At 34.0% G+C, this 20,904-nt stretch overlaps 1 protein-coding gene across 1 annotated transcript in view; it reads right to left on the reverse strand.

Annotated features, from left to right (window-relative positions):
- mtd (TLD domain-containing protein mustard) overlaps positions 1-20,705 on the reverse strand; it is a 73,735-nt gene extending 53,030 nt beyond the window's left edge. Inside the window, exons 1-2 of the mRNA XM_090177204.1 lie at positions 20,533-20,705; positions 19,887-20,109 (exon numbers count right to left, since the gene is read on the reverse strand). Of these exons, the coding sequence (XP_090033330.1) occupies positions 19,887-19,951 (65 nt within the window). The 5' untranslated portion in view covers positions 19,952-20,109; positions 20,533-20,705. The remainder of the gene's footprint in view (positions 1-19,886; positions 20,110-20,532) is intronic.
- Between the last annotated feature and the right edge of the window lie 199 nt (positions 20,706-20,904).

Here is a 20,904-nt window from a genome sequence, read left to right on the forward strand (position 1 = left end):
CCGAATTTATCAAGTTACCTGGTTTTGGAAATAAGGTTGCGAAACACGACTAGTTAGATGGCGCCTGTTTCAATTTGTACGAAATTTAAATATGAAAATAGTGAATACGCGGGTTGTGAGGTACCGCGAATTGGCCTGAAATCTCACAATTAAAATTTCATAATGCGAATGAAAACGTAGTTCAGAAATGAACAGTACTAACTAAAAATATAATATGCAACCAAGTCGCTCTTAAAGGGGATCGGTCAAGCTTTATCCAGTTAGATAGCCCTATAGCCCATAAAAAAATAAAATTTATGGCGAAAACCGCATCAAAAAATATTGAGTGGTTAATTTTTAATAAAATTAAGAAATTTCGGGAAATCGAAAAGCGCGCGTCCGCCGCGACACCTGGTGAGAAGTCGGTGAGACAGAAAAACCACGTAAAGGCACGCGTTGCTGAAGACGCGAAAAATTTGTTCCAGTTATAAGAGACTTAACCCTAAATTGCGCGATTTTAAAAGTTAGGATAGTTCGCAAATCGCTCATACGGGGTTAGGGGCGCTGGCGGCAGCCCCTAAGATGGCGGCGAAAATTCAAACCCAAACACCTGGCGTTATTTTTCGTTTCAACTTTTTGGACCAAAAGATATTTTTTCAAGACAAAAAAGGTACGTGTTAGTATATTGAACGTCTTGTTAATCTTTTGATACGGAAATAAGGCCATATTTGGAAAAGCTTGGCCGTTCCCCTTTAATTTTAAAAAACTGTGTAATTTTTAAGGCAAAAATCGCCCAAAACCACTAAAATAGGAAAATGATTAACTTCTTGTTCTCCGATTCCGAAAAGTTATAACAGGCTACCGAGGACATGTCATATGTTTTCGATTGACATATCACCGACCCTTCTAGAATACGGCAGCGGCGGCATCGGCTACACTGTACGTGGGCCCAGTACACACAAATCCCTTAGATTGTGTGTAAAAACAGTAAACCATGATCGCGAATCCGAAAACGTCACGTATACCACGGCAGGCAGAATATCCCCCCCCCCCCCGGTCCAAGTTCCAAAAGCGTAATCCCTCTCTTCCAAGTTCCAACGTATGGAAACACTTTCTAAGGGCAAAGGTCACTGACAAAGTTTCGAAGTGTGGCGCGTGCTGGGGTCGCCGACAACAGGCCGCGATTACCCCATCCACGACACCCTCCTCCTCGACAATTGCGCCCATTAATTCGGTTTTTCGGTATCTTTTATCCTACTTTAGGATGGCCAAAGTACCACTGTCGCTATCCACGTTTAGAGTGCGACCGAAAACTTCAAAACTATTGATTTTGGTTTTCGATTATATATAGATAATTTTAAATCGACTGAAAATCTTTGGAGTAGTTTGTTGTTTAAGTACAAATTCCAACTTAGTAGAACACTCCAAGCCATATTTCATTTGGTATTTTTATTCAAAATGTAACCTACACGCGAATAGTTAAAGTTTTATTTTTCTTTATTTCAAGAGTCTCTTTGAAGTTTCCGTAAACCTCTAGTTCACGATCGGAAAATATTGTTTAAATTGCCATAAATTAACTTAGATGAATACTGAAATTGCGTTTTAACGCATATTGAAAACCATAATCATGGGGTTTTAATTTATTTAAAATTAATAACCATATTTATTCATTTTATTTGTTTTGAGGATTTGATATTGTTTTAACCATTAATGGTTCCTTTGCCATGTCTGTTTGTTGGATATTGGGCCTAAGGTGGTGTCTTTTGCCTAGCTGACTATTACTTATTAGCTGATACCGGTAACGTAAGCCAATCATTTCAATTAATTGTTATTTCATTTAATTATTACTTGCAGGGCTCGCAGCTAGTAGTGATAAAAAATAAAGGAATTAAAGGGCAAAACGTTTCAAAAGAAAAGGATAATTATGGGACTAAATTACCAAATTTTTAGGGATGCACCGATATATCGGTAACCGATATATCGGCTAATTTTTCAAATATCGGTATCGGCCAATATCGACTTAAGCGAGGCCGATATTAGCCGATACTTCTGGTATTAGAAAAATATTTTCAGGAAAAACTTTAAAAAAAGGCGATACTCAACTAACTAACTAATGGAAAACATTTATTGCCACAACCTTAAAAAGGCCAGTTGATCGCTGTTGTAGGAAATAATTATTCGCGTCCAAAACGGTCAGGAATCATAAGTGGTTTTTCGACTCCAAAAGCCATAGATCATATCATTTTTTAACAGGTGGTTACGAGAGTAAACAAAAAAGCATAATATTGTGATAGGTAACTTTGTTAATATCGGCCGATATATCGGCTGTACCCATATCGGTGCATCCCTACAAATTTTTAGGAGTTATGTAGGATTAAAATACGCATTCAAAATCTTCTCAAATCTGCTCCTTCAATAATTCAATTTATGCAAGGATAATTGCTTTCAAGAAAAATGACAATTTAAAAATATTTAGGGATGCACCGATATGGGTACAGCCGGTATTTGGCCTATGCGTGGCCTATTAGTTTTATATTTGTTTACACTATCTAAAAAATGGTATTATCTAGCTTCTGAAGTCTGGCGTACGTGGCGCGACCAATCAAATAATATATTATCAATAGTTAGTTAATCGAGAATTTTTTTCATTTAAATGTTTTCCTGAAAATATTTTTATGATATCGGTGCATCCCTAAATATATTTCTTGTTAGTGCGTAAATCTTGTAGAAATTTGATCAGTTTGGTTTTAACCGAATGATAAAAATATAAAGGAAATATAGGGTAAAAATGTAATTATAGGATTTTAGAGGACCATTTCAGAATTATAGGATCACTGGAAGCCCTAGTAACTTAGTTTTCTTCAAATTGGGATTATAGCACTATACTATCTCTGAAGTTCAGAACATGAATATTTACAAAAAAGAGTAACTTAAACGAATATTTGAAAAAAGGGAGTAATTAAAACGAATATTTGAAAAAAGGGAGTAATTAAAACGAATATTTGAAAAAAGGGAGTAATTAAAACTAATATTTGAAAAAAGGGAGTAATTAAAACGAATATTTGAAAAAAGGGAGTAATTAAAACGAATATTTTAAAAAAGGGAGTAATTAAAACGAATATTTTAAAAAAGGGAGTAATTAAAACGAATATTTTAAAAAAGGGAGTAATTAAAACGAATATTTAAAAAAGGGAATAATTAAAACGAATATTTTAAAAAAGGGAATAATTAAAACGAATATTTAAAAAAGGGAGTAATTAAAACGAATATTTAAAAAAGGGAGTAATTAAAACGAATATTTAAAAAAAGGGAGTAATTAAAACGAATATTTAAAAAAGGGAGTAATTAAAACGAATATTTAAAAAAGGGAGTAATTAAAACGAATATTTAAAAAAAGGGAGTAATTAAAACGAATATTTAAAAAAAGGGAGTAATTAAAACGAATATTTAAAAAAAGGGAGTAATTAAAACGAATATTTAAAAGGGAGTAATTAAAACGAATATTTAAAAGGGAGTAATTAAAACGAATATTTAAAAAAAAGGGAGTAATTAAAACGAATATTTAAAAAAGGGAGTAATTAAAACGAATATTTAAAAAAGGGAATAATTAAAACGAATATTTTAAAAAAGGGAATAATTAAAACGAATATTTTAAAAAAGGGAATAATTAAAACGAATATTTTAAAAAAGGGAATAATTAAAACGAATATTTTAAAAAGGGAATAATTAAAACGAATATTTAAAAAAGGGAGTAATTAAAACTAATATTTGAAAAAAGGGAGTAATTAAAACGAATATTTGAAAAAAGGGAGTAATTAAAACGAATATTTTAAAAAAGGGAGTAATTAAAACGAATATTTTAAAAAAGGGAGTAATTAAAACGAATATTTTAAAAAAGGGAGTAATTAAAACGAATATTTAAAAAAGGGAATAATTAAAACGAATATTTTAAAAAAGGGAATAATTAAAACGAATATTTAAAAAAGGGAGTAATTAAAACGAATATTTAAAAAAGGGAGTAATTAAAACGAATATTTAAAAAAAGGGAGTAATTAAAACGAATATTTAAAAAAGGGAGTAATTAAAACGAATATTTAAAAAAGGGAGTAATTAAAACGAATATTTAAAAAAAGGGAGTAATTAAAACGAATATTTAAAAAAAGGGAGTAATTAAAACGAATATTTAAAAAAAGGGAGTAATTAAAACGAATATTTAAAAGGGAGTAATTAAAACGAATATTTAAAAGGGAGTAATTAAAACGAATATTTAAAAAAAAGGGAGTAATTAAAACGAATATTTAAAAAAGGGAGTAATTAAAACGAATATTTAAAAAAGGGAATAATTAAAACGAATATTTTAAAAAAGGGAATAATTAAAACGAATATTTTAAAAAAGGGAATAATTAAAACGAATATTTTAAAAAAGGGAATAATTAAAACGAATATTTTAAAAAGGGAATAATTAAAACGAATATTTAAAAAAGGGAGTAATTAAAACGAATATTTAAAAAAGGGAGTAATTAAAACGAATATTTAAAAAAGGGAGTAATTAAAACGAATATTTAAAAAAGGGAGTAATTAAAACGAATATTTAAAAAAGGGAGTAATTAAAACGAATATTTAAAAAAGGGAGTAATTAAAACGAATATTTAAAAAAGGGAGTAATTAAAACGAATATTTAAAAAAGGGAGTAATTAAAACGAATATTTAAAAAAGGGAGTAACTAAAACGAATATTTAAAAAAAGGGAGTAATTAAAACGAATATTTAAAAAAAGGGAGTAACTAAAACGAATATTTAAAAAAAGGGAGTAACTAAAACGAATATTTAAAAAAGGAAGTAACTAAAACGAATATTTAAAAAAGTAACTAAAAAGAATATTTAAAAAATGAAGTAATTTAAAAGAATATTAAAAAAATAAAGTAATTTAAAAGAATATTTAAAATCAAGTAATTAAAAGGAAACTTTCGTGTAAGAACGAAGTCTGTTAATAGTCTATTTGCGCCTGTACAAGTGTTCCAACCGCATTACTCGAGTGTTGTACGAATAAGCCCTACCCCCGTCCCTTCGCACCGGTAGATCGGAGAACAAAAAAATCATCCAATAGAATAAAAAATTCCTTCGAAAATGTAACAGGTCCTAAAATTCCAGGGTAAAATAAAGCGTACTTTCAGCCCTACGACGAAAAGAAACTAAATCATAAAACCTTAAAAACAAAATATATATCATACACGATAAACGGCGAAACAAATGAGGATAAATCATCTGTTGATCGTCAATATTTCAAATATAAACCCATTAATCCCCCTCCCACAAAAAAAACCCCAAGAAAGAAAGAGTTCGTATAGTCGATTTTCAAGAATCAAGATCCATTTTTTAGCGAAGGGGTTGCGCGGCCCCAGAGATCGCATTAACAGCGACCTTAAGTTCAGGGAAAAAAGAAATAACAGCGCACCAAAAAATATCGCGGAGTGATCCTTTCGCTAAATTTACGCGTATCGGAAACGGTAAATTCTTCTGTCCGGATTTAGGCAACGCGTACGGACAAGCCGAGGGAGAAGTCGAGGGTAATATTTCAAAGAAATGTCACTATCGCCGCCAGAGGTAGTTACTGTTCTATGGTCGGGATGAGGCGGAATAGATGGAAGAAGACAGAGAGAAAGGAGCTACACGATCGCGTTCCCGCTCGGAGTCTAGCTGTCGCCGCGCCGGAGAGAGGGCGCCACTAATCGATGGCCCTGTCACTCTCGCTTAAGGTTCAAATGTACTTATTCCTAACGTGAAGGAAACAAAGAACGTAGTAGTGGGGGGAAAGGACGGTGTACGGCTGCGATTTAGTTGGCACTGTCAACTATAAATACATTTCCTGTTTTATCCCCCCTCCGCGCCTGGCACCCACGTATCGATATCGAGCCGCTGCTAAAATGCCACTTCCGAAACGCGGAGTGATAGCGAGGCTGATGAGATTTCATTTTAATCTATAGAGTGTACGCGAATCGTCCAAAATTCCCCCACATTCCCCGGAAATCAACGTAAATACAATGATACAGGGGATAGTCACAACGTGTTACTTTTTTTTCATTTTCCTGTTATGAATAAGGTAGCAGCTCCGCTATACCGAAAGTTTTACGGGCGGACGTTAAGTTAAAAAAAATGTAAATGATATGTAAATGACACCGTCATTTGCACGAATTATTTATTTTTGAAAATTAAAGACAAGTGAAAAATACAGGGGTTTTTAATAGGCCATTCTATAAAATACTACTTATGTGGTTATTTGCTTTTGTGTATAGAGAGGCAGAAGGTTTGGCCCGATTTTTCATGAACCAGTGAGGCTCAATAATGGAATATCTGGCAAACCTGCCAACCTAGTTGTCGGGATAAATAGTGGATTTTTTTTATGAAAATCCTACTCGTCTTACGGTTGTAGTTTATACAAAACCATATAAATAGGTAACTAACTATATCTCATTGTATCAAAAGTCAAAATTTAGGCCAGAGATTCCATCAGTGGACCGGTTTCGCCCTTTTGGGGCTCATCAGTACTGTGTAGGAACTCTGGCTATCCTCGGAAATCTGCCGATATGAGTAAAACTAATAAACATTCAGAGTGCCCTATATGTGAGCAGTCCATTGCAACTTATAGTGAAATTCTTCACCAATTATTGCACGTCGGTCGCTATTCAGCAGACATCTTTGAATTCCAACGTTAAGATATTTATATCAAAAGTCAAAACGTTGGAATTCAACGGAAGCCCGAGCGTAAAATATGTCTGCTGAATAGCGACCGACATGCAATAATTTGGTGAAGTATTTCACTATAAGTTGCGATGGACTGCTCACATATAGGGCTAACTTTAGTTACTTACAAATAAAATGGTAGCCTCGAGCTCGGTCTCACTATATTTTAAAACTACTAAAGGCTCAAGCTCGAGCTCGATGTTTCATCGCGCAATTTATTTATCAAATAGCCCAATTAGTGTTTTCGAGGTCCATTCCGGCCTCTCTGGCACACCTGGAAGACAGTCGGAGGTGGTCAGGCAGCCCTGACCCGGGAGTACAGACAGCGCCAGCTTCTAACGCTTTTTTTGGCCAAAATAAATTTCGAACGTGGGCTTAGGGCTAAACAATATTGCGAATTCGAAGGAAGTTGAGCTCATCCTCAGATACGAAAACAGTATTCAAATCGGTTGACCTATGTTCGTGGCCAGTAATATCAGCCGATATTAACAAAGTTATCTAACATAACAGTAGTGTATATGATAAAATCATTGTAAAAGACGGATCAGTACATTTTCATACCATTTTATTATAAATTTTCAAGAAAAAAGTTCTTTAATTTTAAGTGATACATATTTTCTATCACAAATCCAATATCGTTGTTTTTTATTTGTTTTCACTCGTAACCCCCCGTCTTAAAAAAAGGTATGATCTAGATTCTGAAGTCTGGCGTACGTGACGCGGCCAATCAAATAATATATCATTAGTTAGTTAATCGATAATTTTCTTATTTTTTTATGTTTTTCTGAAAATATTTTTCGGCCAATATTAGCAAAATAGGCCGATGTATCGGTTACCGATATATCGGTACATCCCTAAAAAATTAGTTTAAAAACGTTCATTTTTAGCGAGCATACAAACATTACATTTTAGATAGATTTCTTTTTAAATTAGTTGTGAAAAGGCTTAAGCCACCTACTACCAACTTGTTATTTTCATGGCCTAATATCTCAGTGACAAATTGACCTATTCCGACCAAACCAATTTCATTTTGGGTTTTCGAGTATGCCCTACAACTTGTTCATTGACAGTGTTCGTCTTAAAAAAATTAAAATTCCAAAACCGGGAAAAAGAAAGATTTTCTGAAATTTACAAATAACAACGACCTTCCCCGATAGTGTACATCCTGAAAATTTCCCATTTCTAGGTAATATAGTTTTTGAGCCAAATCCCTGGGCCGATAGAATTTAAACACCCTGTATACAATTGTCCGGACTAGTTTTGAAACAGAGGTCATTTAATTTAATTTAATTTAAAAAGCTAATGAAAATAATAGTGTTTTGTTTTAAATTTAATAACGTTATTATGAAGCTCCACGCGTTTGCTAACTTAATATACAAATGGATTAGAAATAGTGGATTTTATCAAATAAAAAGTGGTCTTGCCCAACTTGTTAAAATGTCGCTCTTACGTCACGTGACCCAGTTTTATTAGTATATTCTTCGCACGCGCGCTCGTAGACTTGTAGAAGTAAGAGACTGTGACGTAAGAGCCACATTAAAACAAGAAGGCCACGTTACTCTAAAATTAATTATTTGGCGATGTTACGGATCCGCCTATCAATTTGGACATTCTGGGAATCAAAAACATGACATCTTAGTGATAGATAAGGTTAGAAAATATTATATAATATAGCCCAGATAATATTAACCTCATTCCCATCCCACTTTTCAGGGAAGCAATTTATAAATTTATTAGTTATATGTGGCGAGTTTGGTGCTAAAAGACCTTTTTATAATTGATAGAAATTCTAAATAGTTCATACTGGAACCAAATCTTTATTCAAATGAAATATTTTTTCCTTTTTTCTAATTGCCCTCTATTACACCATAAATGTGTTTTCTATCAGTATATCAATTTACAATGCCATACAGGGTTACCACAGTTATTTCACAATCAAATTCCCCGACTTTTCCAGCTTTGCCCTGACCATCTCTGGAGATTTTCCCCGACTTCGTGCCAAGATTTGAATTTTTTAACCTACATTTTAGTGAAAAATTTCTATTTGCAACCGAAATTAAATTCCCTGATTTTTAGAATAATTTTTAAAATTGACTTTTATAATCATATTCAAATTCCCTGACTTTTCCAGGAATTCCAGGTACCGTGGCAAACCGGCCATATCTCAAAGGGGAACCAAGTACCACGAAGAAACGCTAAGCCTCGGCTGTACTGTAAATTGTGTATAACACCAGACACTAGTTTTTCTATCAGAATATCAATTTACAATGCTATATCTCAAAGGGGAACCAAGTACCGCGAAGAAACGCTAAGCCTCGGTTGTACAGTAAATTGTCGTGTATAACACCAGACACTTGTTTTTCCATCAGTAAATTCAGTATATCAATTTGCAATGCCTTATCTTAAAGAGGAAGCACTTACCGCGTAAAACGTTTCGGAACCTAATACATCGCATTTTCATTTGACGGACGAACTCCCCCCCCCCCACTCTTTCGTTATTAAAAACGGCGCGGCACTGACATGGTTAGATAGAGGGAACTAATACCGATGAAAAGACACTCCAACTAAATCTCTAGCAAGTGTCGTTAAAGAGAATTGAATGTTGAATGTTTAGCGGGGTAAAATTCGGAGCTAGAGCTGTTTCTCTGAATTCATTGACATCGCCACCGACCACGACCACATCGAAAATAACATCTCTGTCCCCTCTATTATTAGAGAGGACGAGGCTTAAAAAATATGCCCTCGTGGTTGCAATATTAGTTGGGGTATTCGAGGGTTCAAAAAAAAGGGTATTTCATATCACTGATCTATCTATTTATCGGCAAGATATAAGGTTAACTCGAGGCTAATAAACATAAGTTACAAAACAATATCGTATTGGCAAGTAAAAGGGGCACCCAGGCTTTCAATACGGGGGGGGGGATAAACTGTGCACCCTTTTTAATAACTAGAAGTCACTTACGTTTTGCACCACCCCCTTCCATTGAAATTATGAAGAAATGTGTCGTATTGCACTTCCCTTTATTCATTTCGGGGAGGTTTGAATCCCACCTAAATACGCCCTAAGGCCACGTTATGTCTCTACAATGCCGAAGTTCTTTAAATTTCTTAAAATTTACCAATTTAAGTATATTTGCCTCGTAAAAGTACTAAATAAAATTGTCTTTCCTTATTCCCAAACAAAAAATAGTAAAAATATAAAAGTAAGAACTTTGAAAATGGATAAATTTGCTTTTCAGATTTTTACGCGTTGCCTGAAGGATTTTTCTTCCGACTCATTTGTCAAACGACCGCATCGGCTTTGAAAAATGTTGGACAATCACATTTTCGCAGCTCCGTTTCCTGCAAAACTAGTAAAAATTCAAACGACAATGCCACTATTATTTAGCGTAGAAATATGTTAAAAGGCAACTTTTTGTTAAAAAGGCACTTTTTTGATTAAAGTAAATGTTTGAAATTAAATTTCGAAAGATTATTTATTCAAATCGTTGTAACAATGGTTTGAATAAATAATCTTTCGATATTTTTTTCCGGTAATAATATCTGAACGAGCAAAAAGAGAGAGCGAGAGAGCGAGAGAGAGAGATTGCCTTCGGAGAAAGAGAATACAGAGGGGAAAAAGAGCGAGTTTTCCTGGAAATTACGTGAAAAAACTGTTGCCGGAGAAAGCACCAAAACGAGGAGAATTCCGAGATTTAGCCCAGGTCATCTCTATTACATTAGAAATATTTTGCTGGGCTGAGCGTTCTTTAAGCCCCAAACAGAATGACAATGAAGAGATACAGGCGCCCAGTTACAGCACCAAAAAGATTTAAAAAAAATACAGAAAAACGAAATAAAGCATTTATATTAAAAATGTACCAGCAATACAGTTCATAATTTTTTTGATAATAAATAATTATCAGCTAGGTACACGCCACGCGAATCAACCTACACTTACGACTACCGTTATAAGAGTTGCCGCAATATTTTCAGATTCAAATTCCCTGACCATTTTAAAAGATTTTCCCTGACGTTTCAAAACCAACATTAGACAATTTTTAGCTTTATATTTGATTTTTATCCGAAGTTTATAAATTGAAATCCAACTACATTTCAGTACAAACGTATTATTGCAACGTTAAAAAATTAGCAAAACTTTAAAGGAGCTAAATAATAATCATATAATTCGTCAGATAACTAGTGTGTTGATAAAAAGTGTCAAGATAAAATTGAATTCCCTGACTTTTTACAAATTCTTAAAATTCTCCGACCTTTCCCTGACTTTTTATGCTCATTTTGAAATTCCCTGACGCGTGGAAACCCTGGTTAACCTCTACACATTTTTAAGGAAAGGGGGAAACCGAAGAATTTGGGGGAAGCCCCTATAAAGGGAATACAACTTCAACGCATCCGTTATGGAAGACCTAACATCTTGCGCCAGAAATATCTTAAGCCATATAACTCCTTCCGCGTTGAGTTTGCAAGTTATCTCCCCGCTGGTTTAAAGGGGTTTTCCCTCGAGCTCTTCGGTTTCCCCTTCCATAAAAACTTGCCGAGGTTAACGGTAATAGTGAGTGTAGGGAGCTGTTGGCTCGCGTGGCGTGAAGGGCTCGCCACCCCCTCATACGCATTGTAACCCGGCTTTAAAAGTCGCTCGATGACTTAGGCCTAAGGTGGTGCCTTGGGTATTAGCCTAGCTGATGATGATTATTATTATTATTATTATTATTATTATTGAGGTGTAATTACTCCGCCCTATAAACTATCTACGAAATGTTTGTTAGGAGTCGTTCGTTTAAACGTAGCTCGATCAAGCGGGACGACGCTTAGTTACAAAACAATGACGCATTGAAATGGTTGGTAGATCTCGGAAGTAAGTTAAATATTCATTTTGAAAGTAGGCCTCGTTATTAAATATAATTTAAATTATGAAAATAAATATGGAGCATAATCAAATTCTTAAAGATAATAATAATCAGCTAGGCTAGTATCCAAGGCACCTAGAGACTTTTAAACCGTATTTTAAGTCCCTGCTGCTTGTTGCAGCCTACTTCCAGAGGCTAGTAGGTCACACTTTGAACCTCTCGGGCGCTCTTTTCACTCATCGTAGGAAAATGGAAAAGAAACCAGGCATACTTCTCTCAACTCATCCCCTACAACTCCTTCAAATTTTTGCATAACATTTTGAAACACCCTGTATTTTAATTTCGTAGTGGCCCAAGACTACGTCAAGGAGAATCGAGAGTTCAAAGAAAAACGGACTGCAAATGGAAAGAAGATATATTACGATTGCAAGTACTCACGCAAGTGCACGAAACAAATGTGTCTACTCCTACCACACGACAGTGGAAATGTTTAAGGGGGAAGACTACAGTGGCCATTGTCTACTTTCGCGCTATTTCAAGCTGAACTCTTTTAATTTTGTATTGTAACTTATAAAATTATTATTTAAGTGTAGAACAGCCTCTTGTTTAGTGCTTAAAATAATTTTTGACAATTTGAAATTTAAAAGTAATTAAGTTATTACGTTTTAATTCGGACCCCCGGAGCGAAACAAGTTGGGCAAGCATCCAAACTACCCTTTAGTTAGGACCTGATATCTCGTTAACTATTAATATTATAATTATCAAAATTATTTTAAGCACTAGAGGAAGGTTCAGCCTAATAAGAAAAATATAATTTAATTATGTTATTGTTAAAACAGAAACGTTCAGCTTGAACGAAAAAGAGGCTTTTACTGTATTCTTCCCCCTTAAGACTCTCGTTTAAGCACAAATAACTGTCTGGGAGGTACTAACAGATGGATAAAAGCGAGGATGGTCTACTGAAAGGGATCCACCCTCATTGAACTGCAAGCTCTTCGTCTAAATACCTACTTATGATCTTAAACTTACAATTGGATAAAATCAGCCATTATAAGGTGCAGAACTTTAAAAGGAGTTCAGAATTTTTTTATAAAGCCTGCAAATGAACTAAACTTACGAGAGGTCGATATAAAAAGTTTCTTGCGACAAAAAGAAAATCGAAACTAGTTAGAATTGAGCACCTTTCAAAATTACCAAAACCGTATCTGGCTGTTACAATTGAGGGCAGGAATACATACCTCTACTTGAAATGCTTATCGCGGCAGATTTTCGTCTTAATGTGGCTGACGGTTTTTTTGACGTCACTATGTTAACTTAACAAACAACAACGTGAGAGGGGAACGCGCGCAGAGGGGATTTTTCTCTCGTAGGCGGGGCCAAAGCCGTCAGAGTGATCTTAACACTACTCTAGATGACACATAGAAAAATTATTTTTATAAAATTAGTTTGTATAAAATTAGACATTTTTGAAATCTAAAATTATTTTTATACGCTACCTAGCGGACAAGTTAGCCTTGTGATACTTTTTTGAGCAAATCAAGCATCGAAATCAGTTATGAATTAGTTCCATATCTTAATAAAAAAATTCATTGCATTATGTCCTTTACTTTTGAAGTTATCGAACAAAAACCACTGAAAAATGCACCAAATCCGCCATTTTCATTTGGGTTTAACTTGAGAACCCGCAGGCTAATTTCGATTTCGTTTTTTGAAATTGATAGAAAACAAGTGATATACTATAATATTTTGAAAAAACTTTGCGATATCTGACGCAGTAGCGGTAATTGCTTTTAATTTTCAGTAAAACAATTTCTGGTAAATAGCACAAATATAGCCAGTAATTGGCCTATTTATGGGCTAGAAACTAAAATAGTTGGCGAAAAGTTGAAGCATAAAAATTGAGAACCGTATTGTCCTAAATACGGATAAATGATCAACAGTTTTCACTCATATCATTGTTAAAGAGACATATGTAAACTCGCGACGAAACTACTAAGATGTTAGACTAAAATCAAAAGTAAGTTCCCGTTGGTATGTTTATATCATTTATCTTAACCATAAAAACTTTTACAAAATTAAAATTTGCAATATAATAATGAATCACACAAATTAATTAAAATTTGATTTTAATACATTTTTAATAAAACAACTAAGGAAAATTTAAAGGAAAAGTCCAGGTTGGGTAAAACTTGGGTCTATTTGAAAGATCATGATTAAATATACTAAAAAATATCAGTCGCAAAATTGCATCTTTTTTTAATGACGATAAATTAATTTTTAAACGAGCGAAATTTACCGCCAAGCGAGCTGCCATTTTCTTTCGCCTTCCCCCCCGCAGACCGCACGCGGAGCAAGCGCGCGCGGGGAACAGAGCGCTGTTATAGCACGAACAGCGCGTGATTAAAGTCCTAAAACGTCACCGCGAAACAAAAAAATGGCAAATCGCTTGGCGGTAAATTTCGCTCGTTTAAAAATTAATTTCTTGTCATTAAAAAAAGGTACAATTTTACGACTGATATTTTTGAGTTTATTTAAACATGATCTTTCAAATAGACCCAAGTTTTACCAAACCTGGACTTTTCCTTTAACTTTTTTGAAATTTTAACATGTTCTACTTCATCTTATCAACTGTATTATATATGAGCAAAGATAATTTAAACTCGTACCCTAGATTCGAATACTGAGAGCTTTCCCATTCGATCGAAGTTGGCCGTGGTTGCGGTAGGGCGCAAACCATGTAGCGAATTTTTTCTGAGTTCCGGCGGGAAGTGGGTAAACGCTATCGGCAACGCGCGAGATAAATATTTCGAATCTAGGGTACGAGTTTAAATTATCTTTGATATGAGTTAGATTTTTAACTATTTGTATACGTCAACTGGACGGCGTCATTTATCATTCATTATTATATTGCAAATTTTAATTTTGTAAGTTTAAATGGTTATAATATAAATGATATAAACATACCAACGGGAACTTACTTTCGATTTTAGTCTAACATCTTAGTAGTTTCGTCGCAAGTTCACATATATCTCTTTAACAATGATGTAAGTGAAAACTGTTGGTCATTTATCCGTATTTAGGACAATACGGTTCTTAATTTTTATGCTTCAACTTTTCGCCAACTATTTTAGTTTCTAGCCCATAAATAGGCCAATTACTGGCTATATTTGTGCTATTTACCAGAAATTGTTTTACTGAAAATTAAAAGCAATTACCGCTACTGCGTCAGATATCGCAAAGTTTTTTCAAAATATTATAGTAATATCACTTGTTTTCTATCAATTTCAAAAAACGAAATCGAAATTAGCCTGCGGGTTCTCAAGTTAAACCCAAATGAAAATGGCGGATTTGGTGCATTTTTCAGTGGTTTTTGTTCGATAACTTCAAACGTAAAGGACATAATGCAATGAAATTTTTTATATAAAATATGGAACTAATTCATAACTGATTTCGATGCTTGATTTGCTCAAAAAAGTATCACAAGGCTAACTTGTCCGCTAGGTGGCGTATGAAAATAATTTTAGATTTCAAAAATGTCTAATTTTACAAAGGAACTAATTTTATAAAAAAAAATTTCTATGTGTCATCTAGAGTTTTGGCCGCAAAAACGGGTTTAAAAAACATAGTGCAGGACAAGCATTCCAAGTAGAGGTATGGATTCCTGTCGAGGGCGATATGTACTTGCCCTGTGTTCTTAAAAACGTACGAATGTTAACACATTTTCGGTATCGCAATTCACCAGAAATTGGTGGTGGCCCCTGACAAAGCGAAAAATATTCCTCTGGAGCAAAAACGAAAAAGACCCCAATTATCCCGCAAAGCTTTTTTAATTCAGTAGAACAAAAACTAATGAATTATTTTTTTTTAATTTTACGAAGCTCTTTAAATTCAGTAGAACAAACAACTAATAAAGGATTTTAAATTTTACAGGGATATTTATTTTTAAAATTAGGCTGAAATACTTTATTTTTGGTTATGAAAATAGGGTTAAAAAACTTTTTTTTGGGACCGAATTAATATTATTCCAATATTCTCTGCGATGCAATGTTTGTTGACTAATAAAATTACTGAAATTTTACGAAATTATTGAAATCCCCGACTTTTCCCTCCTAATTTGGAAATCCCGTGATTTATCCAGGATTCCCTTTAACCAGTGGGGTGAGAATTTTCAAACACTGGGAAGAAGGAATTGTTCCAAGTTTTCAACGAATGGGGCCACAAGCTGGGTCGAACCCAACTCCTCTTGCTGCGATGCAAAAGTGCTAACCAATCCGATACAAAATCTACTATGATAAAATAACCTTATTTATATGTGAATTATTTTACAGTTGACACCACCGTTACTAGTCGGGTTTACAACAAAGTTCAGTTTCGCACAATTCAATCGTTCTGAATGACACTTTTCAAAAACTTTCCCATAACGTTTTTTGAACGTTTTATCCATAAAATTTTTAGACAATTTATAACTCTATTATAAATTTTATCATAAGTTAATAAAATAAAAACTCAAGTAAATTCATTGTGATATTTTCAGGAGGAAGACCATGAGGAGGGGTTAGAAGTAACGGTAAAAAGCCTCAACATTGTCCACGTGGGGTGGAGGAGTGGTTAGCCCTTTCGCCTCGCAGCAATAGGAGACGGGTTCGATCCCAGCTTGTGGCAGTGAGGGAAAGCTCGGAACATCTCCTTCCGCGTTGAGTTTGCGAGTTCTCTCCCCACTGGTTTAAGGGGTTTTCCCCCGAGGTCTTCGGTTTCCCTTTTCATAAAAACTTGTTGAGGTTAACGGTAATAGTTAGTGTAGGGTTTCTCAAATATATATTATTTGCGATTTTTTTAATAAAAAATATACTGTCCATTATTTGCCAGTAAACTCCTTATTGTATCAACTATTTACCGTACTATTTCCCACCCCGAAACACTGTGTGACTGAAAATCCCTTCACAAAATCGAGCAATAATAAAATATAACTTAGTTAATTAAATTTCATATTTGAATACCGAAAATATATATTACGTACCACTATCAACTTTTCCAATTCAATAAAAACTTGTTGAGATTAACGGGAATAGTGAGCTGTTGGTTCGCGTGGCATGAAGGGCTTGTCACCACCCTCCTACACATTGTAACCCGGCCACCTGAATTAATGGCTTCAAAAGTCGCTTGATACTTAGGCCTAAGGTGGTGCCTTGGGTATTAGCCTCACTGATTATTATTAAGTAGAAATAAATACCTTAATCATAAATATATTCTTGTAAGCACCAAGAAAAATAATAAGAAATTTAATGGCCTACGCCCAGAGAACTAAACGGAAATATTTTGGATAAGGAACTCTTGATAAATAAGTTCTGCAGCAATTTCCTTATTTGCAACAAGGAAAAACTAGATTGTAGACCCTCACAAATTAGTCGACTAGTTCATTATAATAATAATCCTATTTCATTCATTCCTCTATATTTTTTACTTTCCCCCCAAAAAACCGCAAAAAAGTCAAAATTCCGCATTTCACTTTCTTCACCAAAAAAAGAAAAATATTTACATGTATCCCAGTTTAAAATTTTTTGGAGGAAAAAAATATATATTTCCTTAAAAAAAACTAACCCGTGAATGTGATGAATTACCGAAATGTTAAAATAAAAGAACGAGGAAAGCGAGTGGAGGGGGCTGGAGAGACGTTTATTAAAATACCGAAAGCCAGAAATGTTTGAAGAACTTGCGGAATTTCGGCCTATCCCGTCCTGCCAGCTCGAGTAGTGCACTATTTATTTGAGAAAAAAGGCAAAGAAGAGGCGAATCTTGGAAGGAGCATTCCAGCTTGGGAATGTCTGAACAGATTTCAAATGCGACCTACAACACTTTAAGGCCAGTGTATCGTATGAAACATAACTCCAGGAAAAAATAGTCTTTCAATTATTTAGAGGCTACGGGAACCAGTTTATTCCTTAAATTAAGTATAGTACTGCCCCACAAATACTTAAGGTCAAGGTCATGTTTTAATAAAGTTTGCAGTATTGATTACCACGCAAAAGCCTGTTGAGGGTAGTGTTGCCGCTAGCTATTGAAGAATATGGAAAAGTAATTAAAATTGGTACTTTTACTTTAAAAAAGCAGGGCGCCACCTATTTCTGTATATTTTTAAAACGAACAAGTTTCAATAGATGGCGCTTAAGTTTATTTTTCGCCGAATTATTTCAATTTTGGTAACATGGAGCTTATGTGTCTAACACAAAACGTTTCAAATTATTGCAAATCTAGCCTAGTCTGGAGCTTCTCAACAGTCGTTTTTCTCATAATTTTACGGTTTTGGAAGAACCACCAATAAAAACTTCCCAGATCTTAAAAACGTACCAAAATTCCTATAACACCTAAAATGTACTTTTGTACTTAGAACTTGAGATTGTACCAATTATGGCCACATTGATAAACCTTTAGTAGACAGGTTAAAGGGTCACAGAATAATTTGAAAATTAGACCAAAATTTTAAGAGGCCTTTTCTTGTGATAGCAGCTCTATCCAATCAATTTCTGAAGACTAGAGCGAAATTCGAACTTGAATACAGTGTTTTAAAATAGAAATTATAGAACTCGACTATAGACCCATTATCAATCACAATTAGAATATATAAAAAAGATTTTACAATAAGTAAACCGCAGAATCTTATTATCTGGAATCTCAAAATCCTACCTCGAATTAACTAGTGGATGTTTTCTAGCAACGATGTCGGGATGATCTTGCGGGGGCGAAATGCTACACGGCAAGGCTTAAATACATTACGCGATTTTGGAAAATGACTACTCAAAGTTGGCTAATTACAAAATAGTATCTTATCTTGGCGGCATTTTTCTTAAAAACGTTGATTTTCAAATAGATTACCACGGTAACATAAAGGCTTCCGGAAAATTTCCCGGGTAAAATATACAATATTGGTTGTAGCAGGCGATTTCTGTTGGCCTGTTCCAGAGATGATATTGTAGTCTGCACCATAAACTATTCGTTTGTTCTGGAACAGAAGGTGTACATTTTTTACGCGTAATTAAATTATTAGCTTGTTCTTGTGGAGATAATTACTCTACATTGAAATAACCTCCTCAAAGCAGGAGAAAAGCAAGTAAACTGGTTTTTATCTGACAAAATGGCCACAGGCAGCCATTTAGAGAAAAACGTTTTTACCCCGACGAACTATTTCTAACCACAGAGTAAAATTACGTCATAGGGTTATTCTTTTTACCCTACTTCGAAGTGCAAGAACAAACTAAAAGAAAGCACCTATCAATGAAAATGAGCAAAATATCTGCTCCTGTGGGGTCTACTTGCAATATCGAAATATCTATAATTATAAATTGCCTATCATCAGCTCCAAAGCCTCCATAGTATAGAGATAGTAGATTATGAAATAACTTTATTAATCTATGTATTTTGAAAAGGATGAGATTACAGTATCAGCAATACTGTAACAATACCTTGACATTAATAGTGGTTTGATTATAGGTTACATAGATTTGGCTTAAGATCATCAACAAACATTTCTATCAGTTGAATATATCTCTCCATGTGTTAATATTATTTTACTATGATAACTACATTAATTAAATATACGTAAATATAAATTCAATTCTGGCTTTTCTGGAAAGCAATACTAGAGTTTAAAAATTTTGTATTTCCAAAAGAATAAACTTAAAAAAATAAACAGTTTTACTGCTCCATAGAGAGATATGGATTTACAATGACTATTGAAAATGTATTTGTCATAGACCTTCATTGTTTTGTACTGCCAAAGTCTCCAAAGAACCAGAAAAAAATTAGGTTTACTGTTCCATAGGCAGATACGGATTATCGATGAATATTGAAAATCAAATTGACATGGGTATATGTTTCATTCAGAATTAATATTTATATACCTCTGAATTAGTCATCAAATTCTTAGATACACAATCTATGGTTTGTTTTGATAGACAGAAAAATACATATGCACCTACCCATAGATGAAAAATGCAAAATATTATAAAGTATATAATACTACCCTCAGTCCCGATAACTAATTGACTTTATGGATTGTCAGGCAGGTGGTTTTACTTTCAACAATTGAAAAGGGAGTGAAACATTACTAAAGCACTAGCACTGACATTCTAGGCTCGCATTTGCAAAACAATAAATCTGAAATATTCGTCTAGATTTTTCATCTCTGGCAGCTTTTATTATTAATCAATAAAATAATCAGTCTTGGCTGATTGTATATACACTATAAATAAGCTCAGTTTGCACTACACAGATACAGATTTAAAACACTAACAACCTAGGGTATAATAAAATTAAAACAACTTACTGCCAGGATAGGCCAATACCATGCAACCGGTCTCTGAGGGATGGTTGACGGGTTGGAGCTGACATTTTATCCACTGGGATAGGACACCTTCCAGTGGAAAATTTACCAGCCAACGCACAGAATTTAAGATTTCATAACACGATTTAAGTTAATTTGGTCACAAAGTAGATCATTCAGGTTGTTTAGTATAAATATTTTACGTTACGCAAATCGTTTTCAACACCTGCATAGAATTGAAAGAGTTATAAATTGATAGCTACAGTTAACCTGTGTGATAAAAACGAATGAAAATTTGTTAGATAACACATTTTAAAATTAAAATTCAAAATAGATATCAGATCTATAAGCCTTAGCTTTTGACGCGTAAAAAAATATCAACAAGACAGAATCCAAGATGACAGCATGATAAAATTAATTTTACTTAAATAAATGTTACATAAAAATCAGCTTTATAACATTAAACACCATAGATTAAAAATTAACCAATATCATGACAATCGGACATTCTTTCCCGTCGCGAAGCCAGCCATGCATTGAAACACAAAGTTACGGTATTACTGACCAAGGCCTACGAATGTAGCGAGTTCCTGACTTCTATTATTTACTACCATTCATGTAAATAAAGGTAATATTACAAAATACTTACGGTGGCAAATCTCTCGTTGAACTCACGCCGCTTATGCATTAACCGACTAATTAATCCTGATAACCTTCTAGTATTTATCGAAAGGAAAATCGATGGTTTTATGACATTTTGGGGCCAGCCGACCGACCTCGCAACGCAAAGCGGAAAATGGACACTGCTACGAGGAGTAGAACTTCCTGCTAGGCGCTTTATATATTTTTTTTTTTCAAATTATTTTTTATACCTGTATCTCTTTTCAAAGGGTTTGCCATCTAGGGAGAAAATATTTTTATTGATTTCTTTAAATACCATTACATATCATTTATTTTCGTTTAAAAAATATTACTTGAAAATATAAAAACTACCAATACATTTTTGGTAAAAACGGAAGTT

The sequence above is a fragment of the Leiobunum rupestre genome, chromosome 6 (genome assembly GCF_980474605.1).
Source record: "Leiobunum rupestre chromosome 6, qqLeiRupe1.1.hap1, whole genome shotgun sequence".
Classification (NCBI taxonomy): Eukaryota; Metazoa; Arthropoda; class Arachnida; order Opiliones; family Sclerosomatidae; genus Leiobunum; species Leiobunum rupestre.